Source organism: Scyliorhinus torazame, chromosome 1, assembly GCF_047496885.1.
Source record: "Scyliorhinus torazame isolate Kashiwa2021f chromosome 1, sScyTor2.1, whole genome shotgun sequence".
NCBI classification, from domain to species: Eukaryota; Metazoa; Chordata; class Chondrichthyes; order Carcharhiniformes; family Scyliorhinidae; genus Scyliorhinus; species Scyliorhinus torazame.
In genome coordinates this window covers 111,621,336-111,647,779 of record NC_092707.1, presented here as the reverse complement: position 1 = coordinate 111,647,779, position 26,444 = coordinate 111,621,336, and the positions used below count along the sequence as shown (strand labels likewise).

Here is a 26,444-nt window from a genome sequence, read left to right as displayed (position 1 = left end):
AATGCCCAGTGACAACTGCTCCTATCCTGTTACCTGCCCAGTGACTCCTCTGTTCCTGTCCCATTACCTGCCCAATGACTCATCTGTTCCAATCCTGTTACCTGCCCAGTGACTCCTCTATTCCTATTCTGACTTTAACCAGTTTGCTTTTTATCTGGGCTGGAGTGCGATGGTTGTGGTTTTTTTTAAATGAGGTTTTGTCACTGTTGAGAGGTTTTGTTAGTGTTGACTCCGAGATTTGCATCCTTTCCGTTTTACCAACTGAACAGTTTGCCATTCTGACGGGGAGGGCTGATTGGCTGAAACTGTTTTTTGCATTCTTCCAGTGAGTTCCTGTGTGACGAAGTACCTGGACTGGTGTTCCCACACTGATCAACTGGTGCTGCTGTTAATCAGAGTGTCTGACACCTTTAGTCACGTGTTGGAGTCAGAGAGTGGGGGCGACAAAGACTGGGGACAGCTGACTGTCAAGGTGAGGTGTAACCATTGGTTCTTCTCCTTGTGGCAGTATTTACTATGTTTTAATTTGTTGTCTGGTTGAATACAAATCCTCCTGATAAACAGTGCCTAAAGCAACTGCCAGAGCAAACCCCCCAGGTGAGGTGTCCTGTACGTCTGAGGTTTTTTAAAATAAATTTTTTATGGGATGTGGATTTCGCTGGCTAGTCGAGCATTTATTGCCTATCCCTAATTGCCCTTGAGAAGGAGGTGATGAGCTGCCTTTTTGAACTGCTGCAGTCCATGCGGTGTAGGTACACCTACTGTGCTTTTAGATTTGGATTTATTGTGACGTGTACCGAGGTACAGTGAAAAGTATTGTTCTGCGTGCAGTCCAGGCAGATCGTTCCATACATGAAAAACATAGGATATACGATAAATACACAATGTAAATTTAGAGTGCCCAATTATTATTTTTTTTCCATTTAGAGTGGCCAATCTACCTACCTTGCACATCTTTTGGGTCGTGGGGGTGAGACCCATGCAGACACTGGGAGAATGTGCCAAAGGCACGGACAGTGACTCGAGGCTGGGATCGAACCTGGGTCCCGCCTCCGTGAGGCAGCAGTACTTGCCACCGTGCCACCCCCAGATAGGATGCTTCCTATGATGCATCTGTAAAACTTGGTAAGAGTCACAAATTGGTAAGAGTATTAGGGAGGGAGTTCAGGATTTTGACCCAGCGACAGCGAAGGAATGGCGATCTATTTCCAAGTCAGGATGGTGAGTGACTTGGAGGGGAACTTCCAGCTGGTGGTGTTCCCATGTATCTGATGCCCTTTTCCTTCGAGATGATAATGGTCGTGGGTTTAGAAGGTGCTGCCTATGGAGTCTTGGTGAGTTCCTGCAGTGCGTCTTGTAAATGGTTGCTATTGTGCGTCGATGGTGGAGGGAGTGAATGTTTGTGGAGGGGGAGCAATGAAGTGGGCTTCTTTGTCCTGGATGGTGTTGACTTCTTGAGTGTTATTGGAGCTGCACTCATCCAGGCAAGTGGGGAGTATTCCATCACACTCGTGCCTTGTAGGTGGTGGACAGACTTCGGGGAGTCAGGAGGTGAGTTACTCGCCGCAGGATTCCTAGCCTCTGACCTGCTCTTGTCGCCACAGAATTTATATGGTTAGTCCAGTTCAGTTTGTGCTCAATGGTAATCCCCAGGATGTTGATAGTAGGGTATTCAGTGATGGTAATGCCACTGAATATCATGCAGAGATGGTTAGATTCTCTCTTGGGGATGGATGATCATTGCCTGGCACTTGTGTGACACGAATGTTACTTGCCACTTGTCAGCCTGAGCCTGGATATTGTACAGGTCTTGCTGCATTTAGACACGGACTGCTTCAGTGTCTGAGGAGTCGCGAATGGTGCTGAACATTGTGCAATAATGAGTGAACATCCCCACATCTGACCTTATGTTGGAAGGATGCAGCAGCTGAAGATGGTTGGGCCTCGGACACTGAGTTCCTTGAGAAACTCCTGCAGTGATGTCCCAGGACTGAGAACACTGACCTCCAAGAACCTCCACCATTTTCCTTTTAAAAATAAATTTAGAGAACCCAATTATTTTTTCCAATTAAGGGGCAATTTAGCGTGGCCAATCCACCTATCCTGCACATCTTTGGGTTGTGGGGGTGAAACCCACGCAAACACGGGGAGAATGTGCAAACTCCACACGGACAGCGACCCAGGGCCAGGATTCGAACCCGGGTCCTCAGCGCCATAGGCAGCAATGCTAACCCACCATTTTCCTTTTGTTCCAGAAATGACTCCAACCAGTGGAGAGTTTTCCCCCTGATTCTCATTGATGCCAGTTTTGCCCGGGCTCTTGATGCCATACGCAGACCAAATGCTGCCTTGATGTCAAGGGCAGTCACTCTCACCTCGCCCATGGAGTTCAGCTCTTTTGTCCATGTTTGAACCAAGACTGTAATGAGGTCAGGAGCTGAGTGACCCTGGCAGAACCCAAACAGTGTCAGTGAGCAGGCCAATATTGTCACTCCTGTGGTGCAGTTACATTTCTTCACAATTTTCCAAAGTAAAAAGTTGGATTCTTATCCAGAATCCTTGTCTGCACCTATAACACTTGCCAAGCTCAGAAAATCATTGAACCTTTCCCACACTGTATCCATGTGTGGTGCACTACACCATGCCTGTTGACCTCGGTGTCCACCTCTGCCGGGGATATCTTGATTTTGGCCTACTCTTGCCATCCGGCAGAATGAGTATGTCCCACCTGGCATTCGCTGCCTCCACGAGAATGTGCAGAGTGCTGTTGCCATGGTTTCTGGAGAGCTCCCCATGTCCTCCGATGTCTTGTACAGTCTGCGCAGCCACCTTCGAACCTCTCGTTGGGTCCACATTGGACCCGGTTCCCGTCACGCTTTTGCCCCTGCTGGCTTCGCTGTGTCAATATCCGGGCGTGTTTCATGCTGGCCCATATTTAACCAGCCAGTCAGCATGATATCACGTTTTGTTTTTGTAAGTCTTGAGCAGCAGCTTCTGGTACTACCCACCGTGCGTATCCAACATGTGCAAAATCCAGGCTTACATTTCTCCAGAGTGATACTTTTCAGAGAGAGGTTTTATTGAAACCACTTGAACAGGTAGTTGATGGGGAATTAAAACGGAAGACTAAGCAAATGCCTCCGTGGCTTGAACAATGCTTTCAGGGTGTGGTATTTTTTGGTAAGTTCAGTTGTGATGAAAAGGAAGATTAGGAAGGTAGACTAAACAATACCAGTTGTGATGCTGGAGACTGGTTTATTTAGTGTATTATGAGTGAAGGTGCATAATACCGTCCAAAGATGTGCAGGTTAGGTGGATTGGCCATGATAAATTGTCCCTTAGAGCCCAAAGCTGTGTAGGTTAGGGTATGGGGTTACGGGGATGGGGCGGGCAGTGGGCCGAGCTAGGGTGCTCTTTCGGTGGGTCGGTGCAGACTCGATGGTCCAAATGGCATCCTTATGCATTGTAAGAATTCTATTGATTTCTATGAACACGGTTTCTAGTCAAACTCACTGTTTGTTCTTTGTAACTTGTTCTTTGTAAACTTGCTGTCCTTTGCAACAACAAAAGATAGTGAGTTATGCAGGTCAATTGCAGCAATCTCTTAAACTAGCTAAAATCAAATCAAATCGTCCAGTTCATTCCTGGAATCCTCCTCTGTATGGCTCTGGTACTCTTCTGGGCACTTTTCGACAGTCAATAAGAATTAACCCAGTTTGCTATAATCTTGTCAGAAACACTTGGCTCTCGCTGCCTATATGTTTGATCTGTTTCTGGCCCACTAGATTTGTCTTCAGATCTTCCAGGCAGTGCCTAAGATTATTGGACGTGTCGTATGGAGCGGGGAGCCTGGAAAGGAAGTGCTGCAAAGGATTCTGGGATTTCTGTTCCAAGTCATCATGGGACAGGTAAGCCATCTCCTTGGTTCCGATGAGTTTAACCTAGTTAATTTCATTGCCTCTGTTTTTGGGATCGAGGGTTTGGGCTCCTGACTTTTTTGATCCTTCCAGACTGGAGTCCAATTGTTGGTTTCTAGAAGAAGAATAGGCTTTAATTGAAAAAAGCAAGTTTAGTCACAGTTTCCTTCAATGGTGATTGCGGCAACCTTCCTCAGACTCTTAATGAGAAAAAATAAAAGAATCTGGATGTGTGTTCTGGTGGTAATATCCCCTTGTTTGCATGGGTTGGTGAGGAAAAGTGGACACGCTGTCCATCTTGGGTTTTAAAAAAGGGCAGATTAAGGAGTAAAAGTGTGACAAATCCCAGTTTCCACACTACAGGCAGGTTGGAGATCGTGGAATAAATCTTCGTTTTAGTACAGATGATGCAGGAAAGTGCAGATGTGTATATAGGGGGTGTTTAGAGGTCAGGTTAAAAGTTCAGAGGATCACCTGAGTGTCAACAAAACCAGAAGGAGAAGAGAGATTACATGAGAGTGAGAAAGAGAAACTGGCTGAACAAGGTTTCCCTCATCTGCTGTCTGAACAGAAGCCTGACTTGGGCAGATGTAGCCTTTGGAGAGTGTTGAATTGTTGTGATCATAAAGGTGGGTTTGACAAAGAAGGAAACAGAACTTCAGGAGGCAGTTTTTGAAATGGAGGAACTACCTCCGATCAGAGGAAAGACTGAGGCCAGTTATCAGGATTGAGGAGGAATCTGGAGGCGCTGGGTTGTAGTGGGGGAATAGTGCTGGCTTTCTCTAGTCCTAACTGTGTTGTTTGTTCTTGCAGAGTTCACACACAGACAGCCGACTGCTGGCCAGTACAGCACTGGTGAAGCTAATCAACAGCACACCTCAGCCACATCTTGGGGCAATGGCAGCCATTCGTGCCATACAACTGACACAGGAAGGTTGGAAATAATCCCATATTCTCAGACAAGTCCAGATGAGCGAGGGTGTTTCACTTCTCCAGCTCCCATTGTTTTGCAGTCCTCCTGTGGATTTTTCATCTGAATTCCTGATTTCTGGGCTCATACCAGATATTGGTCACTTTGTTTGAAGACGTATAATCACTTTTGAAAGGGAATTGGATCAATACTGGAGGGGCCAAATGTAGGGTAATGTGGAAAACTCAGAGAAGTGAGATTAATTGGATGGTTCATCTAAAGATCTGGAAGAGGCTGGTTAGCTGAATATGTTCTTTCCTGTAATCATAGAACCATAGAACTCCTACAGTGCAAATCCCAGGAAAATCCTTGAGCTGTTAGTTTTACAGTCGCAGAAATAAAGGATTATTGTAAATGATCAGTCTCTTATCCTGAAATTCTTCTCATTTTTTTCTAGAGTCCTTAGCCAGGGAAAGCAACATTTATTTTTCAATCCTGTCAAACCCCTTTATAACCTTGAATGTTTCAATGAGACTACCTTCCATTCTTCTAAACTCCAGAGGATATAGAGCCCAATTCATTCAGCCTCTCATTGTAGGACCACCCTCTCAATCTGGAAACCAATCTAGTGAGCCTTGACTGTACCCCTTCCAATGCAAGTATATTATTCCTTAAACATATACTGCATATGGTGTGGTCTCACCAGAGCCCTGTGTAATTGTAGCAAGACATCTTTATTCTTGTACATTGCAATAAACACCAACATGCAATTTGTTTTCCTAATTACTTGCTGTACCTAATACTTGCATTGGAACAAGTCGCAGCAGGAGGCCATTCAGCCCTTGAGCCTGCTCCCCATTTAATAAGATCATGACTGAGCTGATAGTAATCTCAAATCTGCATCCTCCCTGATAACCGATAACTGCCTTGCTTACGATGAGTCTTTTAACCTCTGCCTTAAAAATATTCAAAGACTCTGCCTCTACTGCCTTTTCAAGCGAATTCCAAAGACACACAACCTTTTGGGATAAAGAAATCTCCTCATCTTTGTTTTAAATGGGCAACCGCTTATTTTTAAACAATGACCCTTGTTCTAGATTTTCCCAAAAGAGGAAACATCCTCTTAACATCCACCTTGTCAATACCCCTCAAGATTTTATATGTTTCAATCAAGTCACCTCTCACTCTTTTGAACTCCAGCGGATACAAGCCCAGCCTGTTCAACCTTTCCTCATAGGACAACCTGTCCATTCCAGGTATTAGTCGAGTAAAACTCTGAACTGCTTCTAATGCATTTACATCTTTCCTTGAAGAAGGAGACCAATACTATACACAATACTCCAGATATGGTCTCATCAGTGTTCTGTATAACTGAAGTATAACCTCCCTGCTTTTGTAATCAATTTCCCTCACAATAAACAACACTCCATCAGCTTTCCTAATTACTCGCACTACCTGTATGTCAGCCTTTTGTGATTCATGCACCAAGACACCCAGACCCCTCTGCACCTCAGAGCTCTGCAATCTCGCACCATTTAGATAATAAGCTTCTTATTTATTCTTCCTGCCAAAATAGATAAGTTCACATTATATTCCATTTGCCAGATTTCTGCCCACTCACTTAACCTATCTATTTCCCTTTGGAGCCTGCATATGTCCTCTTCACAACTTACTTTTCTACCCATCTTTGTGTCATCAGCAAATTTGGAAATCATCCCATCAATCCCTTCATCCAAGTCATTTATATAGATTATATATAAATGTCCCCAGCACTGATCCCTGTGGCACGCCACTTATCATATCCTGCCAACCAGAAAAAGACCAATTTGTGCTTACTCTGAGTTTCCTGTCAGCTAGCCAATCTTCTATCTGTCGCAATATGTTACTCCCTATACCATAAGCTCTTATTTTCCGCACTAACCTTTGATGTGGCACCTTTTCAAATGTTTTCTGGAAATCTAAGTGAAATATATCCACCGGTTCCCCATTATCCACAATACATGACACTGCCTGAAAAATGAAAATGAAATGAAAATTGCTTATTGTCACAAGTAGGCTTCAATGAAGTTACTGTGAAAAGCCCCTAGGTGGAAGCATTGGAAAGGGTGCAGAGGAAATTTACCAGAATGTTGCCTGGTATGGAGGGAAGATCTTATGAAGAAAGGCTGAGGGACTTGAGGCTGTTTTCGTTAGAGAGAAGAAGGTTAAGAGGTGACTTAATTGAGGCATACAAGATGATCAGAGGGTTGGATAGGGTGGACAGCGAAAGCCTTCTTCCTCTGCTGGTGATGTCTAGCACGAGGGGACATAGCTTTAAATTGAGGGGAGATAGATATAGGACAGGTGTCAGAGGTAGGTTCTTTACTCAGAGAGTAGTAAGGGCGTGGAATGCCCTGCCTGCAACAGTAGTGGACTCGCCAACACTAAGGGTATTCAAATGGTCATTGGATAGACATATGGACGATAAGGGAATATTGTAGATGGGCTTTAGAATGGTTTCCCAGGTCGACGCAACATCGAGGACCGAAGGGCCTGTACTGTGCTGTAATGTTCTATGTTCTATGTTCTATGTTCACCACATTCCGGTGCCTGTTCAGGACGGCTGGTAAGGGAATTGAACCATGCTGCTGGCCTGCCTTGGCAAAGCCAGCGATTTAGCCGTGTGCTAAACAGGGCTGAAAGGCTCCAGTAAGTTGGTTAAACAATAATTCTCTTTCACAAGGGAAGTGTGAAAGGACAGTGTGTGGCCCATGTCCCAGAGTGTAAAAGGACAGCATGCGACTTATTTTCCTAGAGTGTCAAAGTACAGCGTGCATCCACTGTTCCAGAGTGTGAAAGGACAGTGCGTGGCCCACTGATCAAGAGTGAGAAAGTACCGTGTGTAACACACTGTCCCAGAGTGTGAAAGGACAATGTGTGACTCACTGTCCCAGAGTGTGAAAGGACAGCGTGTGACTCACTGTCCCAGAGATTAAAAGGACAGTGTGTGACTCACTGTCCCCGAGTGTGAAAGAACAGCGTGCGGCCTACTGTCCCAGAGTGTGAAAGGACAGTGTGTGACCCACTGTCCCCGAGTGTGAAAGGACAGTGTGTGACTCACAGTCCCAGAGTGTGAAAGGACAGTGTGTGACCCACTGCCCCAGAGAGTGAAAGGACAGAGTGTGACTCACTGTCCCAGAGATTGAAAGGACAGTGTGTGACCCACTGTCCCCGAGTGTGAAAGGACAGTGTGTGAGTCACTGTCCCAGAGTGTGAAAGGACAGTGTGTGACTCACTGTCCCAGAATGTGAAAGGACAGTGTGTGACTCACTGTCCCCGAGTGTGAAAGGACAGCGTGCGACCTACTGTCCCAGAGTGTGAAAGGACAGTGTGTGACCCACTGTCCCAGAGTGTCAAAGGACAGTGTGTGACTCACTGTCCCAGAGTGCGAAATGACAGTGTGTGACTCACTGTCCCAGACTGTGAAAGGACAGTGTGTGACCCATTGTCCCAGAGTGTAAAAGGACAGTGTGTGACTCACTGTCAGAAAGTAAAAGGACAGTGTGTGACCCACTGTCAGAGTGTAAAAGGACAGTGTGTGACTCACTGTCACAGAGTGTGAAAGGACAGTGTGTGACCCACTGTCCCAGAGTGTGAAAGGACAGTGTGTGACTCACTGTCACAGAGTGTGAAAGGACAGTGTGTGACTCACTGTCCCCGAGTGTGAAAGGACAGCGTGCGACCTACTGTCCCAGAGTGTGAAAGGACAGTGTGTGACCCACTGTCCCAGAGTGTCAAAGGACAGTGTGTGACTCACTGTCCCAGAGAGTGAAAGGACAGAGTGCGACTCACTGTCCCCGAGTGTGAAAGGACAGTGTGTGACTGATTGTCCTCGAGTGTGAAAGGACAGTGTGTGTTTCATGGACCCAGAGTGTGAAAGGACAGTGTGTGACTGATTGTCCTCGAGTGTGAAAGGACAGTGTGTGTTTCATGGTCCCAGAGTGTGAAAGGACAGAGTGTGACTCACTGTCCCCGAGTGTGAAAGGACAGAGTGTGTTTCACTGTCCCAGAGTGTAAAAGGACAGCGTGTGACCCACTGTCCCAGAGTGTGATAGGACAGTGTCTGCCGCACTGTCCCAGAGTGTCAAAGGACAGTGTGTGAATCACTGTCCCAGAGTGTGAAAGGACAGTGTGTAACTCATTGTCCCAGAGTGTGAAAGGACAGCGTGCGACCTACTGTCCCAGAGTATGAAAGGACAGTGTGTGACTCACTGTCACAGAGTGTGAAAGGACAGTGTGTGACCCACTGTCACAGAGTGTGAAAGGACAGTGTGTGACCCACTGTCCCAGAGAGTGAAAGGACAGTGTGTGACCCATTGTCCCCGAGTGTGAAAGGACAGTGTGTGACCCACTGTCCCAGAGAGTGAAAGGACAGTGTGTGACCCACTGCCCCAGAGTATGAAAGGACAGTGTGTGACTCACTGTCCCAGAGTGTGAAAGGACAGTGTGTGACTGATTGTCCTCGAGTGTGAAAGGACAGTGTGTGTTTCATGGTCCCAGAGTGTGAAAGGACAGAGTGTGACTCACTGTCCCCGAGTGTGAAAGGACAGTGTGTGTTTCACTGTCCCAGAGTGTAAAAGGACAGAGTGTGACTCACTGTCCCCGAGTGTGAAAGGACAGTGTGTGATCCACTGTACCAGAGTGTGAAAGGACAGTGTGTGACCCACTGTCCCAGAGTGTGAAAGGACAGTGTGTGTTCCACTGTCCCAGAGTGTGAAAGGACAGTGTGTGACTCACTGTCCCAGGGTGTGAAAGGACAGTGTGTGACTCACTGTCACAGAGTGTGAAAGGACAGTGTGTGACTCACTGTCCCAGAGTGTGAAAGGACACTGTGCGACCCACTGTCCCAGCGTGTGAAAGGACAGTGTGTGACTCACTGTCACAGAGTGTGAAAGGACAGTGTGTGATTCACTGTCCCAGAGTGTGAAAGGACACTGTGCGACCCACTGTCCCAGCGTGTGAAAGGACAGTGTGTGACTCACTTCCCAGAACGTGAAAGGACAGTGTGTAATTCACGGTCCCAGAGTGTGAAAGGACAGCGTGCGATCCACTGTCCCAGTGAGTGGGACTTATCTTGGTGTATTATCCATGGGGTGGACGGGGTGCTGGGAGTGGTGATGTTGTGGTTGTAGTCACCGATTTGGTCGTGGTAACTCACCACTCTTGGATGTAACCTGGTATCTTTGTATACTGTTCCAGAGGTTCGAGACTTGAACATCGGAGTGTTGGAGGTCAGACTGCCAGTGATGCGGACCGATGGCTTGGGGAGCTTGTTGATGTGTCGGGGCCTGGTGAGCTGCAGTAAGAACAAGATGCTGGTGTGTGAGCTTCCAGGCTTCCAGAATGGGGTACAATAGACAGACATCTATCGTTTCGCATTAACTAATTTTAGCCATGAGGATGTAGAGTTTTTTTAATATTTAGAGTACCCAATTCATTTTTTCCCAATTCAGGGACAATTTAGCATGGCCAATCCACCTACCCTGCACATCGTTTAGGGTTGTGGGGGTGAGACCCTCGCAAACACGGGGAGAATGTGCAAACTCCACATGGACAGTGACCCGGGGCTGGGATGGAACCTGGGGCCTCGGTGCCGTGAGGCAGCTGTGCCACCTTTGAGGATGTACAGTAGTCAATAAATATGTACAGTTTTTTTGAGGATGTACAGTTTTTCAATAAATATTTTTATTCGGATTTTCATTTTATATAATACACAATAGTGCAAAACAAGATAGAGTAAAATCCCTGTATAAATGTAAAACCCCGAAACATAGCCTACCCCTTCCCACAGCCTAAGCTCTCCCTCTTACCTCTCCCCCTCTCCCCTTTTTTACATATTGTTTTCTTTTGGCTATGTACATTTGGCTGGTAGTAGCTTTGTTACATTAATGTTTAAATCTACAAGAAGCAAGTATAAATAACAAGGGATCTATTGACAGTGTTTAGTACAAACTATAATGCAAGCTGGGAGTTAACGTGGTTTGTTGCCAATACCCGGAGAACATGTGTGCAGGTTTTGGGGAGGTTGGGGGTGGGGGGGGCGGTGGGTGGGGGGGGGGGGGGTCGAGCCTGTCTGCTTTCGGCCCCCGATGGCTGGGTACCTGACCGCCCTGTTCTGTTATTTATGTGTGGTTCCCTGCTATTGAAACGTACCATGGGCATGCTTGCCGTTCCCCTAGATGTGCCCTTCCTGTTGCTGTTCTGGCCATTTCAGGCTGTCCTTCACCTGCGACCTTTTGGCCCCTCTGCCCTAACCACCCCCCCATCGCTGCTTTGTCTATTTCAGTTCTCCCCCACTTCTGCTTTGTCTATTTTGGTCCCCCCCCCCCCCCCCCCCCAACTCCTGCTTTGTCTATTTCACCCTCAACTGGTTACGAACAGGTCCTCAAACAAGTTGGTAAATTGTTTCCATGTTTTGTGGAAACCCTCTTCGGATCCACTGATGGCCAATTATATTTTTTCCAATGTGAGGAATTTGGCTCGGTTGGACAGTTGACGTTAGGTGGTGCTGATGATCTCTAGCCTAGCAGGATTCTCTGGCGGGCGACTAGGGAGACAAAGGTTAGGGCATCTGTCCTGCTCCTTGTGAAGAGTTCTGATTGTTCTGATACCCCAAAGACCACCACCTTTGGGCACTGCTCTACCCTCACCCCACAACCCTGGACATGGCCTCAAAGAAGGTGGTCCAGTCGAGTGTACACCCAAATGTGGCTGAAGGGGACGACACAGGAGTATCAAAGACTATGAGGGAACATTAGTGAGTATTCCTGGTCCCATTTTCCTGAAAGATAATTTTCCTGAAAGATCAGACCCAACGGGTCTGGGACATGACCAGAACATGTGGGCATGGTCCGCCCAGTATCCCTGGCACCGTTCGCATGTGTCCTCTACCTCCGGGAAGAACCCGCTCATGTGTGTTCTTGTCAAGTGCCCTGTGCATGAAGCGATGAAGTTTGCCCTGTGCAGTGCCTTGATCCAGAGCCCTACCCCTATTTCTGTGCCTAGTTTTTCCTCCCATTTTGCCCATGCCTTGTCCAGTGGTGATCTTATTTCTTCCAGTGGTCATCCATACATGTCAGCTCAGTTACCGTCCCCCGGCTTGTAAAGCAGACCAACGCCAGCAGCGTGGGTTCAATTCCCGTACCAGCCTCCCCGAACAGGCGCCGGAATGTGGTGACTAGGGGCTTTTCACAGTAACTTCATTTGAAGCCTACTTGTGACAATAAGCGATTTTCATTTCATTTCAGTTCGCCTGTGGTTCGGAGTCTGTCCAGTGGGGAGTGCCCTGGTCGTTGGGGGACCATTGTTGTCTCCTTGCAGAGGAAGTTCCTCAGTTGCATGTATCGCAACTCATTATCTTTTGGGAGCTGTCGCTTGTTTGTCAGTTCCCCCAGGGTTGCTATCCTGCCATCTATGTACAGGTCCCCTATTATCAGTGTCCCCTTGTCCTGTCTCCAGTTTTTGAACGAGGCGTCTAGTGTCGCTGAGGTGAATTTATGGTTCTTCCAGATGGTTACCAGGGTTTTGCTGGGTAAAGCATCCCAAAACGTATTTTGTTTTTGAACAGGGCTGATGTGGCTCCATTGAACTCGGCCCGGTGCTTGGCCAAGTCGGCCCCAATGTCCTGGTATATACGGATCGCGTGACCCTCCCATTTACAGGACCTCGTGCTCCTTGCCCAGTTTACGATCCGTTCCTTGTCCTGCTATCTGTGAAGCTTTATGATGATCCGCTGATTTGGGCCTTTGCGTGATCTGTAGGCTCGGTCCACTTCTGGGGGGTTGGGGAAGCTTTCTCCCCCGACTAATTTCCCCAACATTCTTGCCACCTATATCTGTTGGGTTCCTGCCCTCTGTACCTTCGGGTTGTCCTATGATTCTCAAATTCTGGTGGTGGGATCCAATCTCCTGGTCCTCGACCTTCTCCTTGAGCGCTCCCTGGACAGCCACTAACCTTGCCACCTCCATTTCCAGTGCGGTGCTCCAGTAACTCTGGTCGGTTGCAGCTTTTTCCAGTTCTTGCACCGTCTCTTCCTGGGCTTCTACTGTCACTCAGTCTTCTTCAGGTCCTCTTTAAAGGGGGTCAAACCTCCTTCACAGTTTCCATGAGGAATTCCTTGATGGAGCCCCTCAGCTTTAGCTGCTCCTCTGACAGGAGCTCCATCCATTGCTCCTTCAGTGGCTGGATCGATGCCGGTGTTCGCATTGATCTGCCATGGCTCCTTGTGTCTGCCGTTTGTGTTCTTCTCTCCTGCCTCTTCTCTCCTGGCTCTTACTACTTCTGCTGTCTTTTCTGTTTCTTGGTGGATTTGAGGGCATTTTCTTGGGTCGTTGTCGTTCGGTTTGTTGCGGGTGAAGGTAGGGATGGTTTTTTTTGTCGGTTTAGTGGTCGCTTTTTAGATTAAAGAGGCCAAAATTAAAGTTTCCAGAGGAAAGCATATCGCCACCACCGGAAGTCAGATGTAGAGTAGAAATAATGTACTTGTCAAAGCAATAGTGTTGACAACATTGAATGCCAAAAGTCACCCGTTTATTAAATATCGAGGAATTAAACAGCAGTAATTACAATAAAACGTTGCAAAGGTTTGTCAGGAATGTCAAAAGCTTTGCATCTTAATGCTTGGCAGTGCTTCCCATCCAGGTCTCGGTTTCAACACTCACCTTCAGTCTACTTTGTGGGCCTTGTACCATATCTGCCGGGTTGTTGCTCAGATGTGCACCCATGCAACCTGGAGGACACATCACGTCCCATACCCAGCTGCTGTTGGAAAAAGTTGATTTTACTGCTTTAAGGTCAGTTTTACCTCAAACAATTTATTGGCCACTCACTGCATCTTAATTGACTGGGCAGGCAAAAGTTGAAGGTTACTGTTACTAATGTAAAACAAAATAAATAAGAATGTACTCCGCACAGTCTGGTGAACCCTTTTCTGAGGTCACATTAGGAACGCTCACTGTAGTAATGGACCCAGAAAGTCTGGCTGTGATATCAGGGCTGGTGATGAACCTGTTGAGCTGCAACCCTCACATGCCTTCCTGCATCAGGATTCTGGGGTTACAAATTCAGAAAAGTTCCTGTTCCTGAGCTTTTCAGCAAGCCCTATTGTAAAGTGTGTTGATGGATGTTGGCGTGCTTGAGATATTATTACAGTTGAAAAGTCCCTTTGGCTAAGATGTGAAGAATGCCTACTTTATTCAAGGTGCTACAAGGCAGTCAGTACTCTGAGGCCAGTGAGCACATGGGCAGGTGAAGTGATGCTTCTTCCAATTTAATTTACTGAAAGATTATCCAGAATCAAAACCATAGTAAAGCTCTCTTCACACTGTCCCATCAGATATCTCCTCATCTTATTCAGTTGCCTCCCCGTGTGACGGTGTTTTGTCTCGGTGTGCCTGTGCGTTTTTTAAAAAATTCATTTTTATGGATGTGGGTGTCGCTGGTTAGGCCAGCACTTATTGCCCATACTCTTTTGGCCTTCAGAAGGTGGTGGTGAGTTTCCTTCTTGAACTGCTGCAGTCCTTGAGGTGTAGGTACACTCACTGTGCTGTTAGGGAGGGAGATCCAGGAAGTTGCCCCAGCGACAGTGAAGGAGCGGCAAAATATTTCCAAATCAGGGTGGTGAGTGACTTGGAGGGAACCTCCAGGTGGTGGGGTTCCCAGGTAACTGCTGCTCTTGTCCTTCTAGATAATAGTGGTCATGGGTTTGGCAAGTGCTGCCTAAGGAACCTTGGTGAGTTACTGCGGTGCATCTTTGAGATGGTACACATGGCTGCCACTGTTCGTCAGTGGTGGAGGGTTTGAATGTTTGTGGAAGGGGGAGCAATCAAGTGGGCTGCTTTGTCCTGGATGGCCACAAGTTTCTTGAGTGTTGTTGGAGCTGCACTCATCCAGGCAAGTGGAGAGTATTCCATTACACTCCTGACCTGTGCCTTGAAGATGGTGGACAGGCTTTGTGGAGGGTGTCAGGAGGGGAGTTACTCGCCATAGGATTCCTACTCTTTGACCTGCCCTGGTAGCCACAGTATTAATGTGGCTAGTCCAGTTCAGGTTCTGATCAATGGTAACCCCCCAGGATGTTGACTGTGGGAGATTCAGCGATGGTAATGCCATTGAATGTCAAGGGGCGATGGTTAGATCCTCCCTTGTAGGAGATGGTCATTGCCTGACACTTGTGTGGCGCGAAGGTAACTTGTCAGCCCAAGCCTGGATATTGTCTAGGTCTTGCTGCATTTGGACGTGGTCTGCTTCATTATCTGAGGAGTCACGAATGGTGCTGAACATTGTGCAGTCATCCGCAAACATCCCCACTTCTGACCTTTTAGAAGGGAGGTCATTGATGAAGCAGCTGAAGATGGTTGGGCCGAGGACACTACCCAGAGGAACTCCTGCAGTGATGTCCTGGAGTTGAGATGATTGACCACCAACCACCACAACCATCTTCCCCTGTGCCAGGTATGACTCCAACCAGCGGAGAGTTTTCCCCCTGACATCCATTGACTCCTGTTTAGCTAGGGCTCCTTGATGCCATACTCAGTCAAATGTTGCCTTGATGTCAAGGGCAGGCACTCTCACCTTGCCTCTGGCAATCAGCTCTTTTGTCCATGTTTGAACCAAGGCTGTAATGAGGTCAGGAACTGAGTGACGCTTGCGGAACCCAATCTGAACATTGTGAGCTGGTTATTGCTGAGTAAGTGCCACTTGATAGCACTGTTGATGACTCCTTCGATTACTTTGCTGATGATGGAGAGTAGACTGATAGAACAGTGATTGGCTGGGTTGGATTTGTCCTGTTTCTTGTGTACAGAACACACCGTGGCAACGTTCCACATTGCCAGGTAGATGCCAATGTTATAACTACTGTAACAGCTTGGCTAGAGGTGTAACCGGTTCTGGAGCACAAATCTTCAGTACTATTGCTGGGATATTGTCAGGGCCAAATAGCCTTTGCAGTATCCAGTGGCTTCAGTCGTTTCTTGATATCACGTGGAGTGAATCGTATTGGCTGAAGACTGGCATCTGTGATGCTGGGGACCTTCAGAGGAGACTGAGATGGATCATGCACTCGGCACTTCTGGCTGAAGGTTGTTGCGAATGCCTCAGCTTTGTCTTTTGTACATATGTGCTGGGCTCCTCCATCATTGACGATGGGGATATTAGTGGAGCCTCCTCCTCCAGTGAGTTGTTTAATTGTCCACCACCAATCACGGCTGGATGTGGCAGGGCTACAGAGCTTCGATCTGATGCGTTTGTTGTGGAATTGCTTAGCTCTGTCTATTAATTGCTGCTTATGCTGTTTGGCACACACATAGTCCTGTGTTGTAGCTTCACCAGGTCGACACCTCATTTTTCAGTATGCCTGATGTTGCTCCTGGCATGCTCTCTTGCATTCTTCATTGAACCAGAGTTGATCCCCTGACTTAGTGGTAATGGTAGGTGTGGTGATGTGCATCACTGTAAATACACAAGGGGTTAATGTAAATACATGTAGGCTAGTTAGACACTAGAGGGAGCACCAGAGACATCACACACACAATCAACCAATAGATCAGTTAGATAGGACACAACCAATGGACATTCATTTTTAAAAAAAATATATTTTATTCAAGTTTTTTGGCCAAACATAAAAATACGTAGTGTTTCTTTTACACAACAATAAAGCAATATAAATAACTGTGGCCAGTTTTAAACAAATAAATAAGTAATATATGAACAAAAACAAAACTAAATGGCAACTGCCTTGTCCAAAATAAATACTCTCCAAAAATACAATCCAACAATCCAATATACAATTACATATACCAAATACCTATACATATACAATAACATCCCTGAGAGTCCGTCCGATTCCACCCCCCCCCCGGGTTGCTGCTGTTGTCTACTTCTTTTCCATTCCTTCTGTCTTTCTGTGAGGTAGTCGACGAACGGTTGCCACCGCCTGGTGAACCCCTGAGCCGAACCCCTTAACACGAACTTAATCCATTCTAACTTTATAAACCCTGCCATATCGTTTATCCAGGTCTCCACACCCGGGGGTTTGGCTTCCTTCCACATTAACAATATCCTGCGCCGGGCTACAAGGGACGCAAAGGCCTCTCTCACCTCCTGCACTCCCGGCTCTTCTGCAACCCCAAATATAGCCAACCCCCAGCTTGGTTCGACCCGGACCCCCACCACCTTCGAAAGCACCTTTGCCACCCCCACCCAGAACCCCTGTAGTGCCGGGCATGACCAGAACATGTGGGTGTGATTCGCTGGGCCTCTCGAGCATCTCGCACACCTATCCTCTACCCCAAAAAATTTACTAAACCGTGCTCCAGTCATATGCGCCCTGTGTAGCACCTTAAATTGTATCAGGCTTAGCCTGGCACACGAGGACGATGAGTTTACCCTACGTAGGGCATCAGCCCACAGCCCCTCCTCAATCTCCTCCCCCAGTTCTTCTTCCTATTTCCCTTTCAGTTCATCTACCATGATCTCCCCCTCGTCCCTCATCTCCCTGTATATGTCCGCCACCTTACCGTCCCCCACCCATGTCTCTGAGATCACTCTATCCTGCACTTCCTGCGTCGGGAGCTGCGGGAATTCCCTCACCTGTTGCCTCGCAAAAGCCCTCACTTGCATATACCGAAATGCATTCCCTTGGGGCAACCCATATTTCTCCGTCAGCGCTCCCAGACTCGCAAACGTCCCATCTACAAATAGATCTCTTAGTTGTACTACCCCAGCTCTTTGCCATGCTCCAAATCCCCCATCCATTCTCCCCGGAACAAACCTATGATTGTTTCTTATCGGGGACCGCACCGAAGCTCCTGTCCCTCCCCTATGCCATCTCCACTGCCCCCAAATTCTCAATGTAGCCACCACCACCGGGCTTGTGGTGTATTTCTTTGGTGAGAACGGCAATGGCGCCGTCACCATTGCTTGTAGGCTAGTCCCCCTGCAGGACGCCCTCTCCAATCTCTTCGACGCCGCTCCCTCCCCTTCTCCCATCCACTTACACACCATTGAAACATTGGCGGCCCAGTAGTACTCACTTAGGCTCGGTAGTGCCAGTCCCCCCCCTCCAATGGACATTCACGATACACACGGAGGTGACACGACCACAGGAGGGCATTACACCAACCCATATATAAAGAACACCACACACATGATCTGCCTCTTTCCAGTGGAGACAGTCAGTGAGTACAGAATCAGAGTTGATTCAATATCACTCCCACCACGTGGATTGCAGCAACTGGTTAGTCAGTCTGGGTAGCCGTAGTAGGGTTAGCAGTAGTGTCGAACCCGAGTAATAGAAGTGTAAATAGTTTAATAAACGTGTTGAAGTTATCTCCACGTCTGAACCTTCCTTTGTCAAGTGCACCACAAGGAAGCCGCTTATGCTACACCTAGAGCATTACAAGACATGGTACCAGCAGTGAACTGTTTCAATCCATATCGCCATACCTCAGCGTACAGTGACAACCAGCAACGATACCCAGGCAAGATGTTCGAGATCCCGGTACCGCAGCAGCTCCAGTGCCACGGCGATCTCCGCGAAAACTGGCGGGCATTCCGGCAAAGCTTTGAAATCTTCCTGGTAGCAGCCAACCTACAAGACATGGCCGATGCTGAAAAGAGAGCTTCTGCTCACCATCGCCGGTGCCAGAGTAGTAGGAATCTTTAAAAAATTCAACTTCTCCAAAAAGCAACTTCCAGGCAGCCCTGGACAAATTTGGCAAATACTGTGAGGAAAACACACTCCAACTCGCAAGAAAAGGTGAAGGAAGCGGCAGTACTCACCACAAGGCCGAGATCCCGGAGCAGAGAACAATTTTGATCGGCGGCCATCTTTCTAAAGGGACTGCACATGCGCAGTTGCGCGAGATGCGCAGTTGCGCGAGATGCGCAGTTGCGCGAGATGCGCAGTTGCGCGAGATGCGCAGTTGCGCGAGATGCGCAGTTGCGCGAGATGCGCAGTTGCGCGAGATGCGCAGTTGCGCGAGATGCGCAGTTGCGCGAGATGCGCAGTTGCGCGAGATGCGCAGTTGCGCGAGATGCGCAGTTGCGCGAGATGCGCAGTTGCGCGAGATGCGCAGTTGCGCGAGATGCGCACAGAACGGAAGGTCCGTTTGCGCATGCGCGAGACGCCGAGCATGCGCAATCGCTACAACGGCCCCGGTACAGGAACAGCGAATTGCGCATCGCTGCCTACGTATGATGTCACATGCGCCATGACGTCAGAGGCCCTGGACCACGCCCATTTAAAGGGGAAACGTCCCAAATCAAAGAAAAAATCTTTTAAAGCCGTAAAACAACCTTCTTTCACTTGGAATGCCAGCACAATGCCTCAAATTGAACCAGGAAATGAAACTAACCTCCGAAGAACCCTGCAACAAGCAGTTACCTACGCCCAAACCGATGATTCCGACCTTGAATACTTCGAAACCGACCTTTACATTTTCTCTGGACCTCGCGAGCCCAATGCCAGCACCGACGCAAACAGTGATGATATGGTCATAGAAGACTACGACTCGGACAAAAGTTTTTTCATTAGAAGTGGCGACCCCCGTACTGAATCCGACGCAGACGTGGATTCATTCTTCGCATTTGAGGATCTTCAGCCCAGCATCTACGACATCCCGACTCGTGAGTGCAGGATTATGCTGCGGCCTGAAACCAAGAGACAGAGAATGGTACAAGTCCACAGAGAGCGGCCTGCTGCCACACAGAGGGTGGTCCACGCACCGCTCAGGGTTCCTGACTCTACAAAAGAAGACACGCAAGACTCCACACCGCAGACCTTGCATGAACAAAAAGTGACTCCAGTGTCACCAGCCTCCGCAGCGAGCTCGTGGACAGCCTCCACGATAGAAGCAACGCAAGACTCCGACGCGCAGTCCTTGCAGGAACAAGACCATGAGAGTCTAGCAACTTCCTCTGACCAACTAGCGGCAGACGATGCAAGTCTGCCATGCTCAAGTAAACAGCAAGAAGACTATGACAGTCTACCACGCTCCAGTGCACAACAGGACGACCATGATGGTCTATCGTGCTACAGTGAAGAACAAAGCGACAATGACAGTCCAAGCCCAAATGAAGGACAACAGCAAGACAATGACAGTCCACCCACATTGTTTACGCCACCAGATGAAGACTGACAATTTACCCAACCCAAGAGAACAACAAGCAGCTACTGAGGCTCTTCCCACGGTATGTGAGACGAGTGACGATGGCATCCCACTTCCCATACAAGGTGTGCAGAGTGACAGAACTCAGCAAGTGTGTACAGAGGCACTCAACGATCACTGTGAGACCACTGGTGACTCCGGTGACACCACGATACTTCCCCCCTCATTCGCTCGAACCTCTCCGCAAGTCAATGCATTCCTGCATGTTCCGACTCCAGACGTGCAGCTTCAAGAAATCTCAGCTGACTCCAGTGAACCTGCTAAGACTCCGGACGGGGAGCATCAACAAACCAACACTGACTCAGTTAAAACAGACTGGACTCCAGATGGGGAGCAACCAAACGCCGACTCTGATTCACGTAAGCTGGACTTTACTCCAGACAGGGAGTGCCGCAACCTCAGTGATGGCACGCTCAGGGTGACAGCAGATGCCACAACGACAGGAGATGGATCACTTAACAATTACACTGGGTCAGTAATAACAAGCAGCGGCTACAGTCCAAGAGGAATATACCAATATTCACCACAGCTATATCCACACATTTTTTCCACACCAGCAGTGCAGCCAATGACAGCTCATGCTGGACAAACCCAGTATTCAGGCATGCAGCAGCCAGCAGTCTATGCAGCATATTCTCAAACAGGCCAGCACTACGGATTGCCCACTAATGGAATCAAGACAGAAGGAGGACTACCGCAAGCACAATCTGCACTACAGACTGGATGCCTTAGTTACTGCCCAGGATTTGCTGCACCCCAGCCTGGCCAGACGACATATTCCTATCAGATGCGAGGTTCTAGTTTCACACCATCACCAGGTATTTATGCGAGCAGCAATTCTGTTTCCAATTCGACAAGCTGCAGCGGTTCTCAACAGGATCACCCTCCCTGCACAGCATGTGGCCAGAACCATATGTACAGTCTTATCCAACTTCAACATATGGCACATCCATGACCTGCTGTTGATGGTACCTCTTCAACGTCACCACCTTATCAGCTACAAGATGCCATCCGACAGCACCATCACAAACATTGAAAAAGAAAGGGTCTCCAAATCAGACCGCGAAGTGATTTAACCACTTCTTGGTTCCTGTGGCACAGGGACGTTGATGGCGTTCATAACCAAGAGAGACATTTGACCATGATGTTTGCTGGTTTTTGGACTCACACAAATGATTTGGACTTATTGTTTAATCACTGTTCCCATGACTTGTATATACCTTAACTTATTGGCATGTTTTTTGTTCAATTTTCTTAAAGTGTCCGGAAACATGTAACATATAAAAAAGGGGGGATGTTACACCTACAACATAACAAATCACATCGAGAACAGGATAACATTGGGCCAGTGGCTGGGGAGCCCAAACGACCCCAAGCCTTGAAGACCAGGCACACTGTACTCCGACGAACCTGATATGCCCATTCTCCAGATCAAGAAGTGTAAATAGTTTAATAAACATGTTGAAGTTATCTCCACGCCTGAACCTTCCTTTGCCAAGTGCACCACAAGGAAACCGCTTATGTTACACCTCGAACATAACAAATCAGTAGGGTGGGGATATGCTGGGCCATGAGGTTGCAGATTGTGGTTGAATACAATCAGCTGCTGCTGATGGCCCACACGCCTCATGGATGCCCAGTCTTGAGTTTCTAGATCTGTTCGAAGTCTATCCCATTTAGCACGGTGGTAGTGCCACACAACACGATGGAGGATATCTTCAGTGTGAAGACAGGACTTTGTCTCCAGAAGGACTGATGGTCACTTGAGGTGGTCACTTCTACTGATACTGTCATGGACAGATGCATCTGCAACAGGCAGATTGGTGAGGATGAGGTCAAGTAGGTTTTCCCCTCTTGTTGGTTCCCTCACCACCTTCTGCAGTGCCAGTCTAGTAGCTACGTCCTTTAGGACCCGGCCAGCTTGGTCTGTAGTGGTACTACTGAGCCACTCTTGGTGATGGACATTGAAGTCCCCCACCCAGAGCATATTTTGCACCCTTGCCACCCTCCGTGCTTCCTCCAAGTGGTGTTCAACATGGAGGAGCACTGAATCATCAGCTGATGGTGGCCTGTACGTGGTAATCAGCAGGAGGTTTCCTTGACCATGTTTAACCTGAAACCATAAGACTTCATGGGGTCCAGAGTCAATGTTGTGGACTCCCAGGGCAACTCCCTCCTGACTGTATACCACTGTGCTCCACCTCTGCTGGGTCTGTCCTGCCGATGAGACAGGACATACCCAGGAATGGTGATGGTGGTGTCTGGGACATTGTAAGGTATGATTCTGTGAGTATGACTAGGTCAGGCTGTTGCTTAACTAGTCTGTGAGACAGCTCTCCCAACTTTGGCACAAGCCCCCAGATGTTAGTAAGGAGGACTTTAGGGCAGCATGGTGGCACAGTGGTTAGCATTGCTGCCTACAGCACTGAGGACCCGGGTTTGAATCCCGGCCTTGGGTCACTGTCTGTGTGGAGTTTGCACATTCTCTGCGTGGGCTTCACCCCCACAAAGATGTGCAGGTTAGGTGGATTGGCCTCGGTAAATTGCCCCTTCAGTGGAAAATATAATTGGGCACTCTAAATTTAAAAAAAGTAAGGAGGACTTTGCAGGGTCGGCAGGTCTGGGTTTGCCGTGGTTGATTCCGGTGCCTGGTTCGATGCTGGGTGGTCCGTCCGGTTTCGTAGCTGTTGAATACAACTGATTGGCTTTCTAGGCCATTTCAGAGTTAACCACATAGCTTGGGTGTGGAGTCACATGTAGGCTCAAATAGGATTTCCTTCCCTAAAGGACATTAGTGAATGAGATGAGTTTTGACGACGATTGACAATGGTTTCATGATCATCATTAGACTTTCAATTCCAGATATTTTATTGAGTTTAAATTCTATCACCTGCCGTGGTGGGATTCGAACCCAGGTCCCCAGATCATTATCCTGGGTCCCTGGATTACTAGTCCAGCGACAATACCACTACGCCACCACCTGTGTGATGGTGTTTTGTGTGTGTGATGGTGTTTTGTATGTGTGTATATGTGTGATGGTGTTTTCTGCGTATGTGTGTGATGATGTTTTGTATGTTTGTGTGTGATGGTGTTTTGTATGTTTATGTGTGATGGTGTTTTGTGTGTGACGGTATTTTGTTTTGTGTGTGTGATGGTGTTTTGTGTGTGTATGTATATGTGTGTGTGTGATGGTATTTTGTGCGTGTGATGGTGTTTTGTATGTTTGTGTGTGATGGTGTTTTGCATTTTATGTTTGATGGTGTTTTGTATATTTCTGTGTAATGGTGTTTTGTATGTTTGTGTGTGTGATGGTGTGTTGTATGTGTGACGGTACTTTGTATATGTGTGTGATGGTGTTTTGTGTGTGTGTGTGTATGTATGTGATGGTATTTTGTGCGCGTGATGGTGTTTTGTATGTTTGTGTGTGATGGTGTTTTGCATTTTGTGTTTGGTGTTTTGTATGTGTGTGGGATGGTGTTTTGTATGTGTGTGATGGTGTTTTGTGTGTGTGACGGTGTTTTGTATGTGCGTGTGTGACGGTGTTTTGTATGTGTGTGTGTGTGACCGTGTTTTGTATGTGTGTGTGTGTGACGGTTTTGTATGTGTGTGACGGTGTTTTATTTGTGTGTGTGATGGGGTTTTGTATGTGTGTGTGACAGAGTTTTGTATGTGTGTGTGATGGTGTTTTGTATGTGTGTGACGGTGTTTTGTATGTGTGTGTGTGTGTGTGTGACAGTGTTTTGTATGTGTGTGTGTGACAGTGTTTTGTATGTGTGTGTGTGTGACGGTGTTTTGTATGTTTGTGACGGTGTTTTGTCTGTGTGTGACACGGTGTTTTGTGTGTGTGTGTGCGAGAGATGGTGTTTTGTGTGTTTCTGTGCATGAGTGTGTTTGTGATGGCGTTTGGTCGTGTGTGTGTGAGGTGAATGGTCTGTGTGTGTGTGTCAGACGATGTTTGGTCTGTTTGTGTGTTGTGAAGGTATTTATCTATGTGCGGGTGACGGTGTTTTGTGTGTGTGAGATGGTATTTGTCTGTCTGCGTGGGAGACGGTGTTTTGTCTCTTGTGTGTGAGGTGGTGTTTTGTCTGTGTATATGATACTGTGTCTGAGATTGTGTGTGACTGTGTGTGAGAGACGGTGTTTTGTATGTGTGTGTGACCGTGTGTGCGTCTGTGGTTTGTGTGTGACAGTATTTTGTATGTATGTGTGTGTGTGTCTGTCTGTGATGATGTTTTGTTTCTCAGTGTTGCTCTGATAATCACAGAACAGTATTGTTTTCTCCCCAGGCCTGTGTCTTGCTGGATCTGCTCTTACCCATTATTCTGACTCACTGTGGGGACGAAAGGAACCAGATTCAATCCTGTGCCTATCAAGGTAAGATATCCTGTAAATCTGTCATAAAGTGGCCCATAACCTCCGATCTCTGGGGTGTTGTACCCAGGAATTCCCCAAACGTGAAGATCAAACTTCCATTGGAAAATTGTTTTGCATTGGGAACCATCTCAAACTGAAGTTATAAATTTTGGATTGTTCTGACTATCTCAGAGAAATAGTGACCCACAAGAAGTTAGAAGCATTAAAACCTCTTTTAACTCCCGATGAAATGTAGTACTGAACACCCCCACCCCCCGACCCCTCACGGGACTCTCCCCATTCCCCAATTAACCACACTAAATTTCTAAAACACACTCCACCCACCCTGACTACCCTCGTGCACCTCTCCCTGGCCTCCCATGCCCTGACTACCTTCTCCATTTCTGGAATGCATCCCTACACCTCGGGCAGCCCTATCTACTCTGCTGATTATTCCCCATCTTTACCCCTGAGTCAGCTGTCCTCGACACGTGGTGGGACATGAAAGATGCATCTGCATTTCAGAGGAATAAAAAATCCGACTGTAATTACCACTCCACTGATGTTACAGCAGAGTCATGACACCAATCGGCCCATCGTGTCCATACTGGCTCTCTCTACAGCGATCCAGTCAATTCCATTCACCCACTCTATCCCTATAACTCTGCAAGTCTGTTTCTCCAAAATATATATCCAACTTCCTTTTGAAATTATTTCTCATTGCGGCTTTGACCACCCTCATAAGAAGCAGATTCCAGGCAATTGCTACTCACTATGTAAAAGAGTTATTCCTCACATCCCCTGTATCTCTTGTGCAAAACCTTAAACCTTGTCCCCTAGTCCTGAATCATCAGCTAATCGGAACAGCTTTGTTTATCCACCATATTTAAATCTGCCATACTTGTGTACACCACAATTCAATCTCCCCTCAATCTTCTTCGCTTTAAGAAGAACAACCCCAGATTATCCAATCTAACCTTAAATCCTCCATCCCCAGAATCATTCTGGTAAATCTCAAGGATCCTCATAATCTTCCTAAAGTGTGGTGACTGGAACTGGCCATAATAGTCATTGGTTATACTTTCATGAGATGTGAGTAACCCTGGCAAAGCCATCATTTGTTGTTCATCCCTGAATTACCATTGAGATGGTGGTGGTGAGTTGCCTTCTTGACCTGCTGTAGGTACACCCATTGTGCTGTTAGGGATTGAATTCCAGGATTTTGACCCAGCGACAGTGAAGGAACGGCAATATATTTCCAAGTCAGTATGGCGAGTTGCTTAAAGGGGAACTTTCAGAATGTGGTGTTTCCAGGTATGTTGCTCTCATCCGTGTAGGTGGTAGAGGTTAAGGGTTGGAAGGTGCTGTTGAACCTTGGTAAGTAGCTGCAGTGGTGGTGGAGGGAATGGATGTTTAAGGTGGTGGATGGGGTGCTGATCAAACAGGCTGCTTTGCCCTGGATAGTATCAAGTGCTGTTAGAGCTGCACTCATCCAGGCAAGTGGAGAGTATTCCATCACACTCCTGAGTTGTATCTTGTAGATGGTGGCCAAGCTTTGAGGAATCATTGGATGAATTAATTACATCAGAATTCACAGCCTCTGACCTTCTCTTGTAGCCACATTATTTATATGACTAGTCCAGTTTGGCTTCTGGTAAATGGTAACCCCCAGGATGTTGATAGTGGGGGATTCAGCGATGGTAATTCCACTGAATGTCAAGGGGAGATATTAATTTATCTTTTATTGGAGATGGTCATTGCCTGGAACTTGTGTGGCGCAAGTGCCACATCCCTTATCCCAGTATCCCTTAAAATTCATTTAAGGGATATGGGCGTCGCTCGTTAGGCCAGCATTTATTTCCCATCCTTAGTTGCCCTTCAGAAGATGGTGGTGAGTTGCCTTCTTGAACCACTGCAGTCCTTGAGGTGTATGTACACCTACTGTGCTGTTAGGGAGGGAGTTCCAGGATGTTTCCCCAGGGACAGTGAAGGAATGGCGATATTTTTCCAAAGTCAGGATGGTGAGTGACTTGGAGGGAAATATCCAGGTGGTGA

General features: G+C 47.5%; 1 protein-coding gene across 1 annotated transcript in view; it reads left to right on the top strand.

The window, feature by feature from the left end:
• LOC140410951 (tRNA (32-2'-O)-methyltransferase regulator THADA) overlaps positions 1 to 26,444 on the top strand; it is a 496,539-nt gene that overhangs the window by 20,327 nt on the left and 449,768 nt on the right. The window contains exons 5-9 of the mRNA XM_072499809.1: positions 327 to 472; positions 3,786 to 3,908; positions 4,731 to 4,851; positions 10,066 to 10,214; positions 24,323 to 24,410. Coding sequence (XP_072355910.1) covers positions 327 to 472; positions 3,786 to 3,908; positions 4,731 to 4,851; positions 10,066 to 10,214; positions 24,323 to 24,410 — 627 coding nt within the window. The remainder of the gene's footprint in view (positions 1 to 326; positions 473 to 3,785; positions 3,909 to 4,730; positions 4,852 to 10,065; positions 10,215 to 24,322; positions 24,411 to 26,444) is intronic.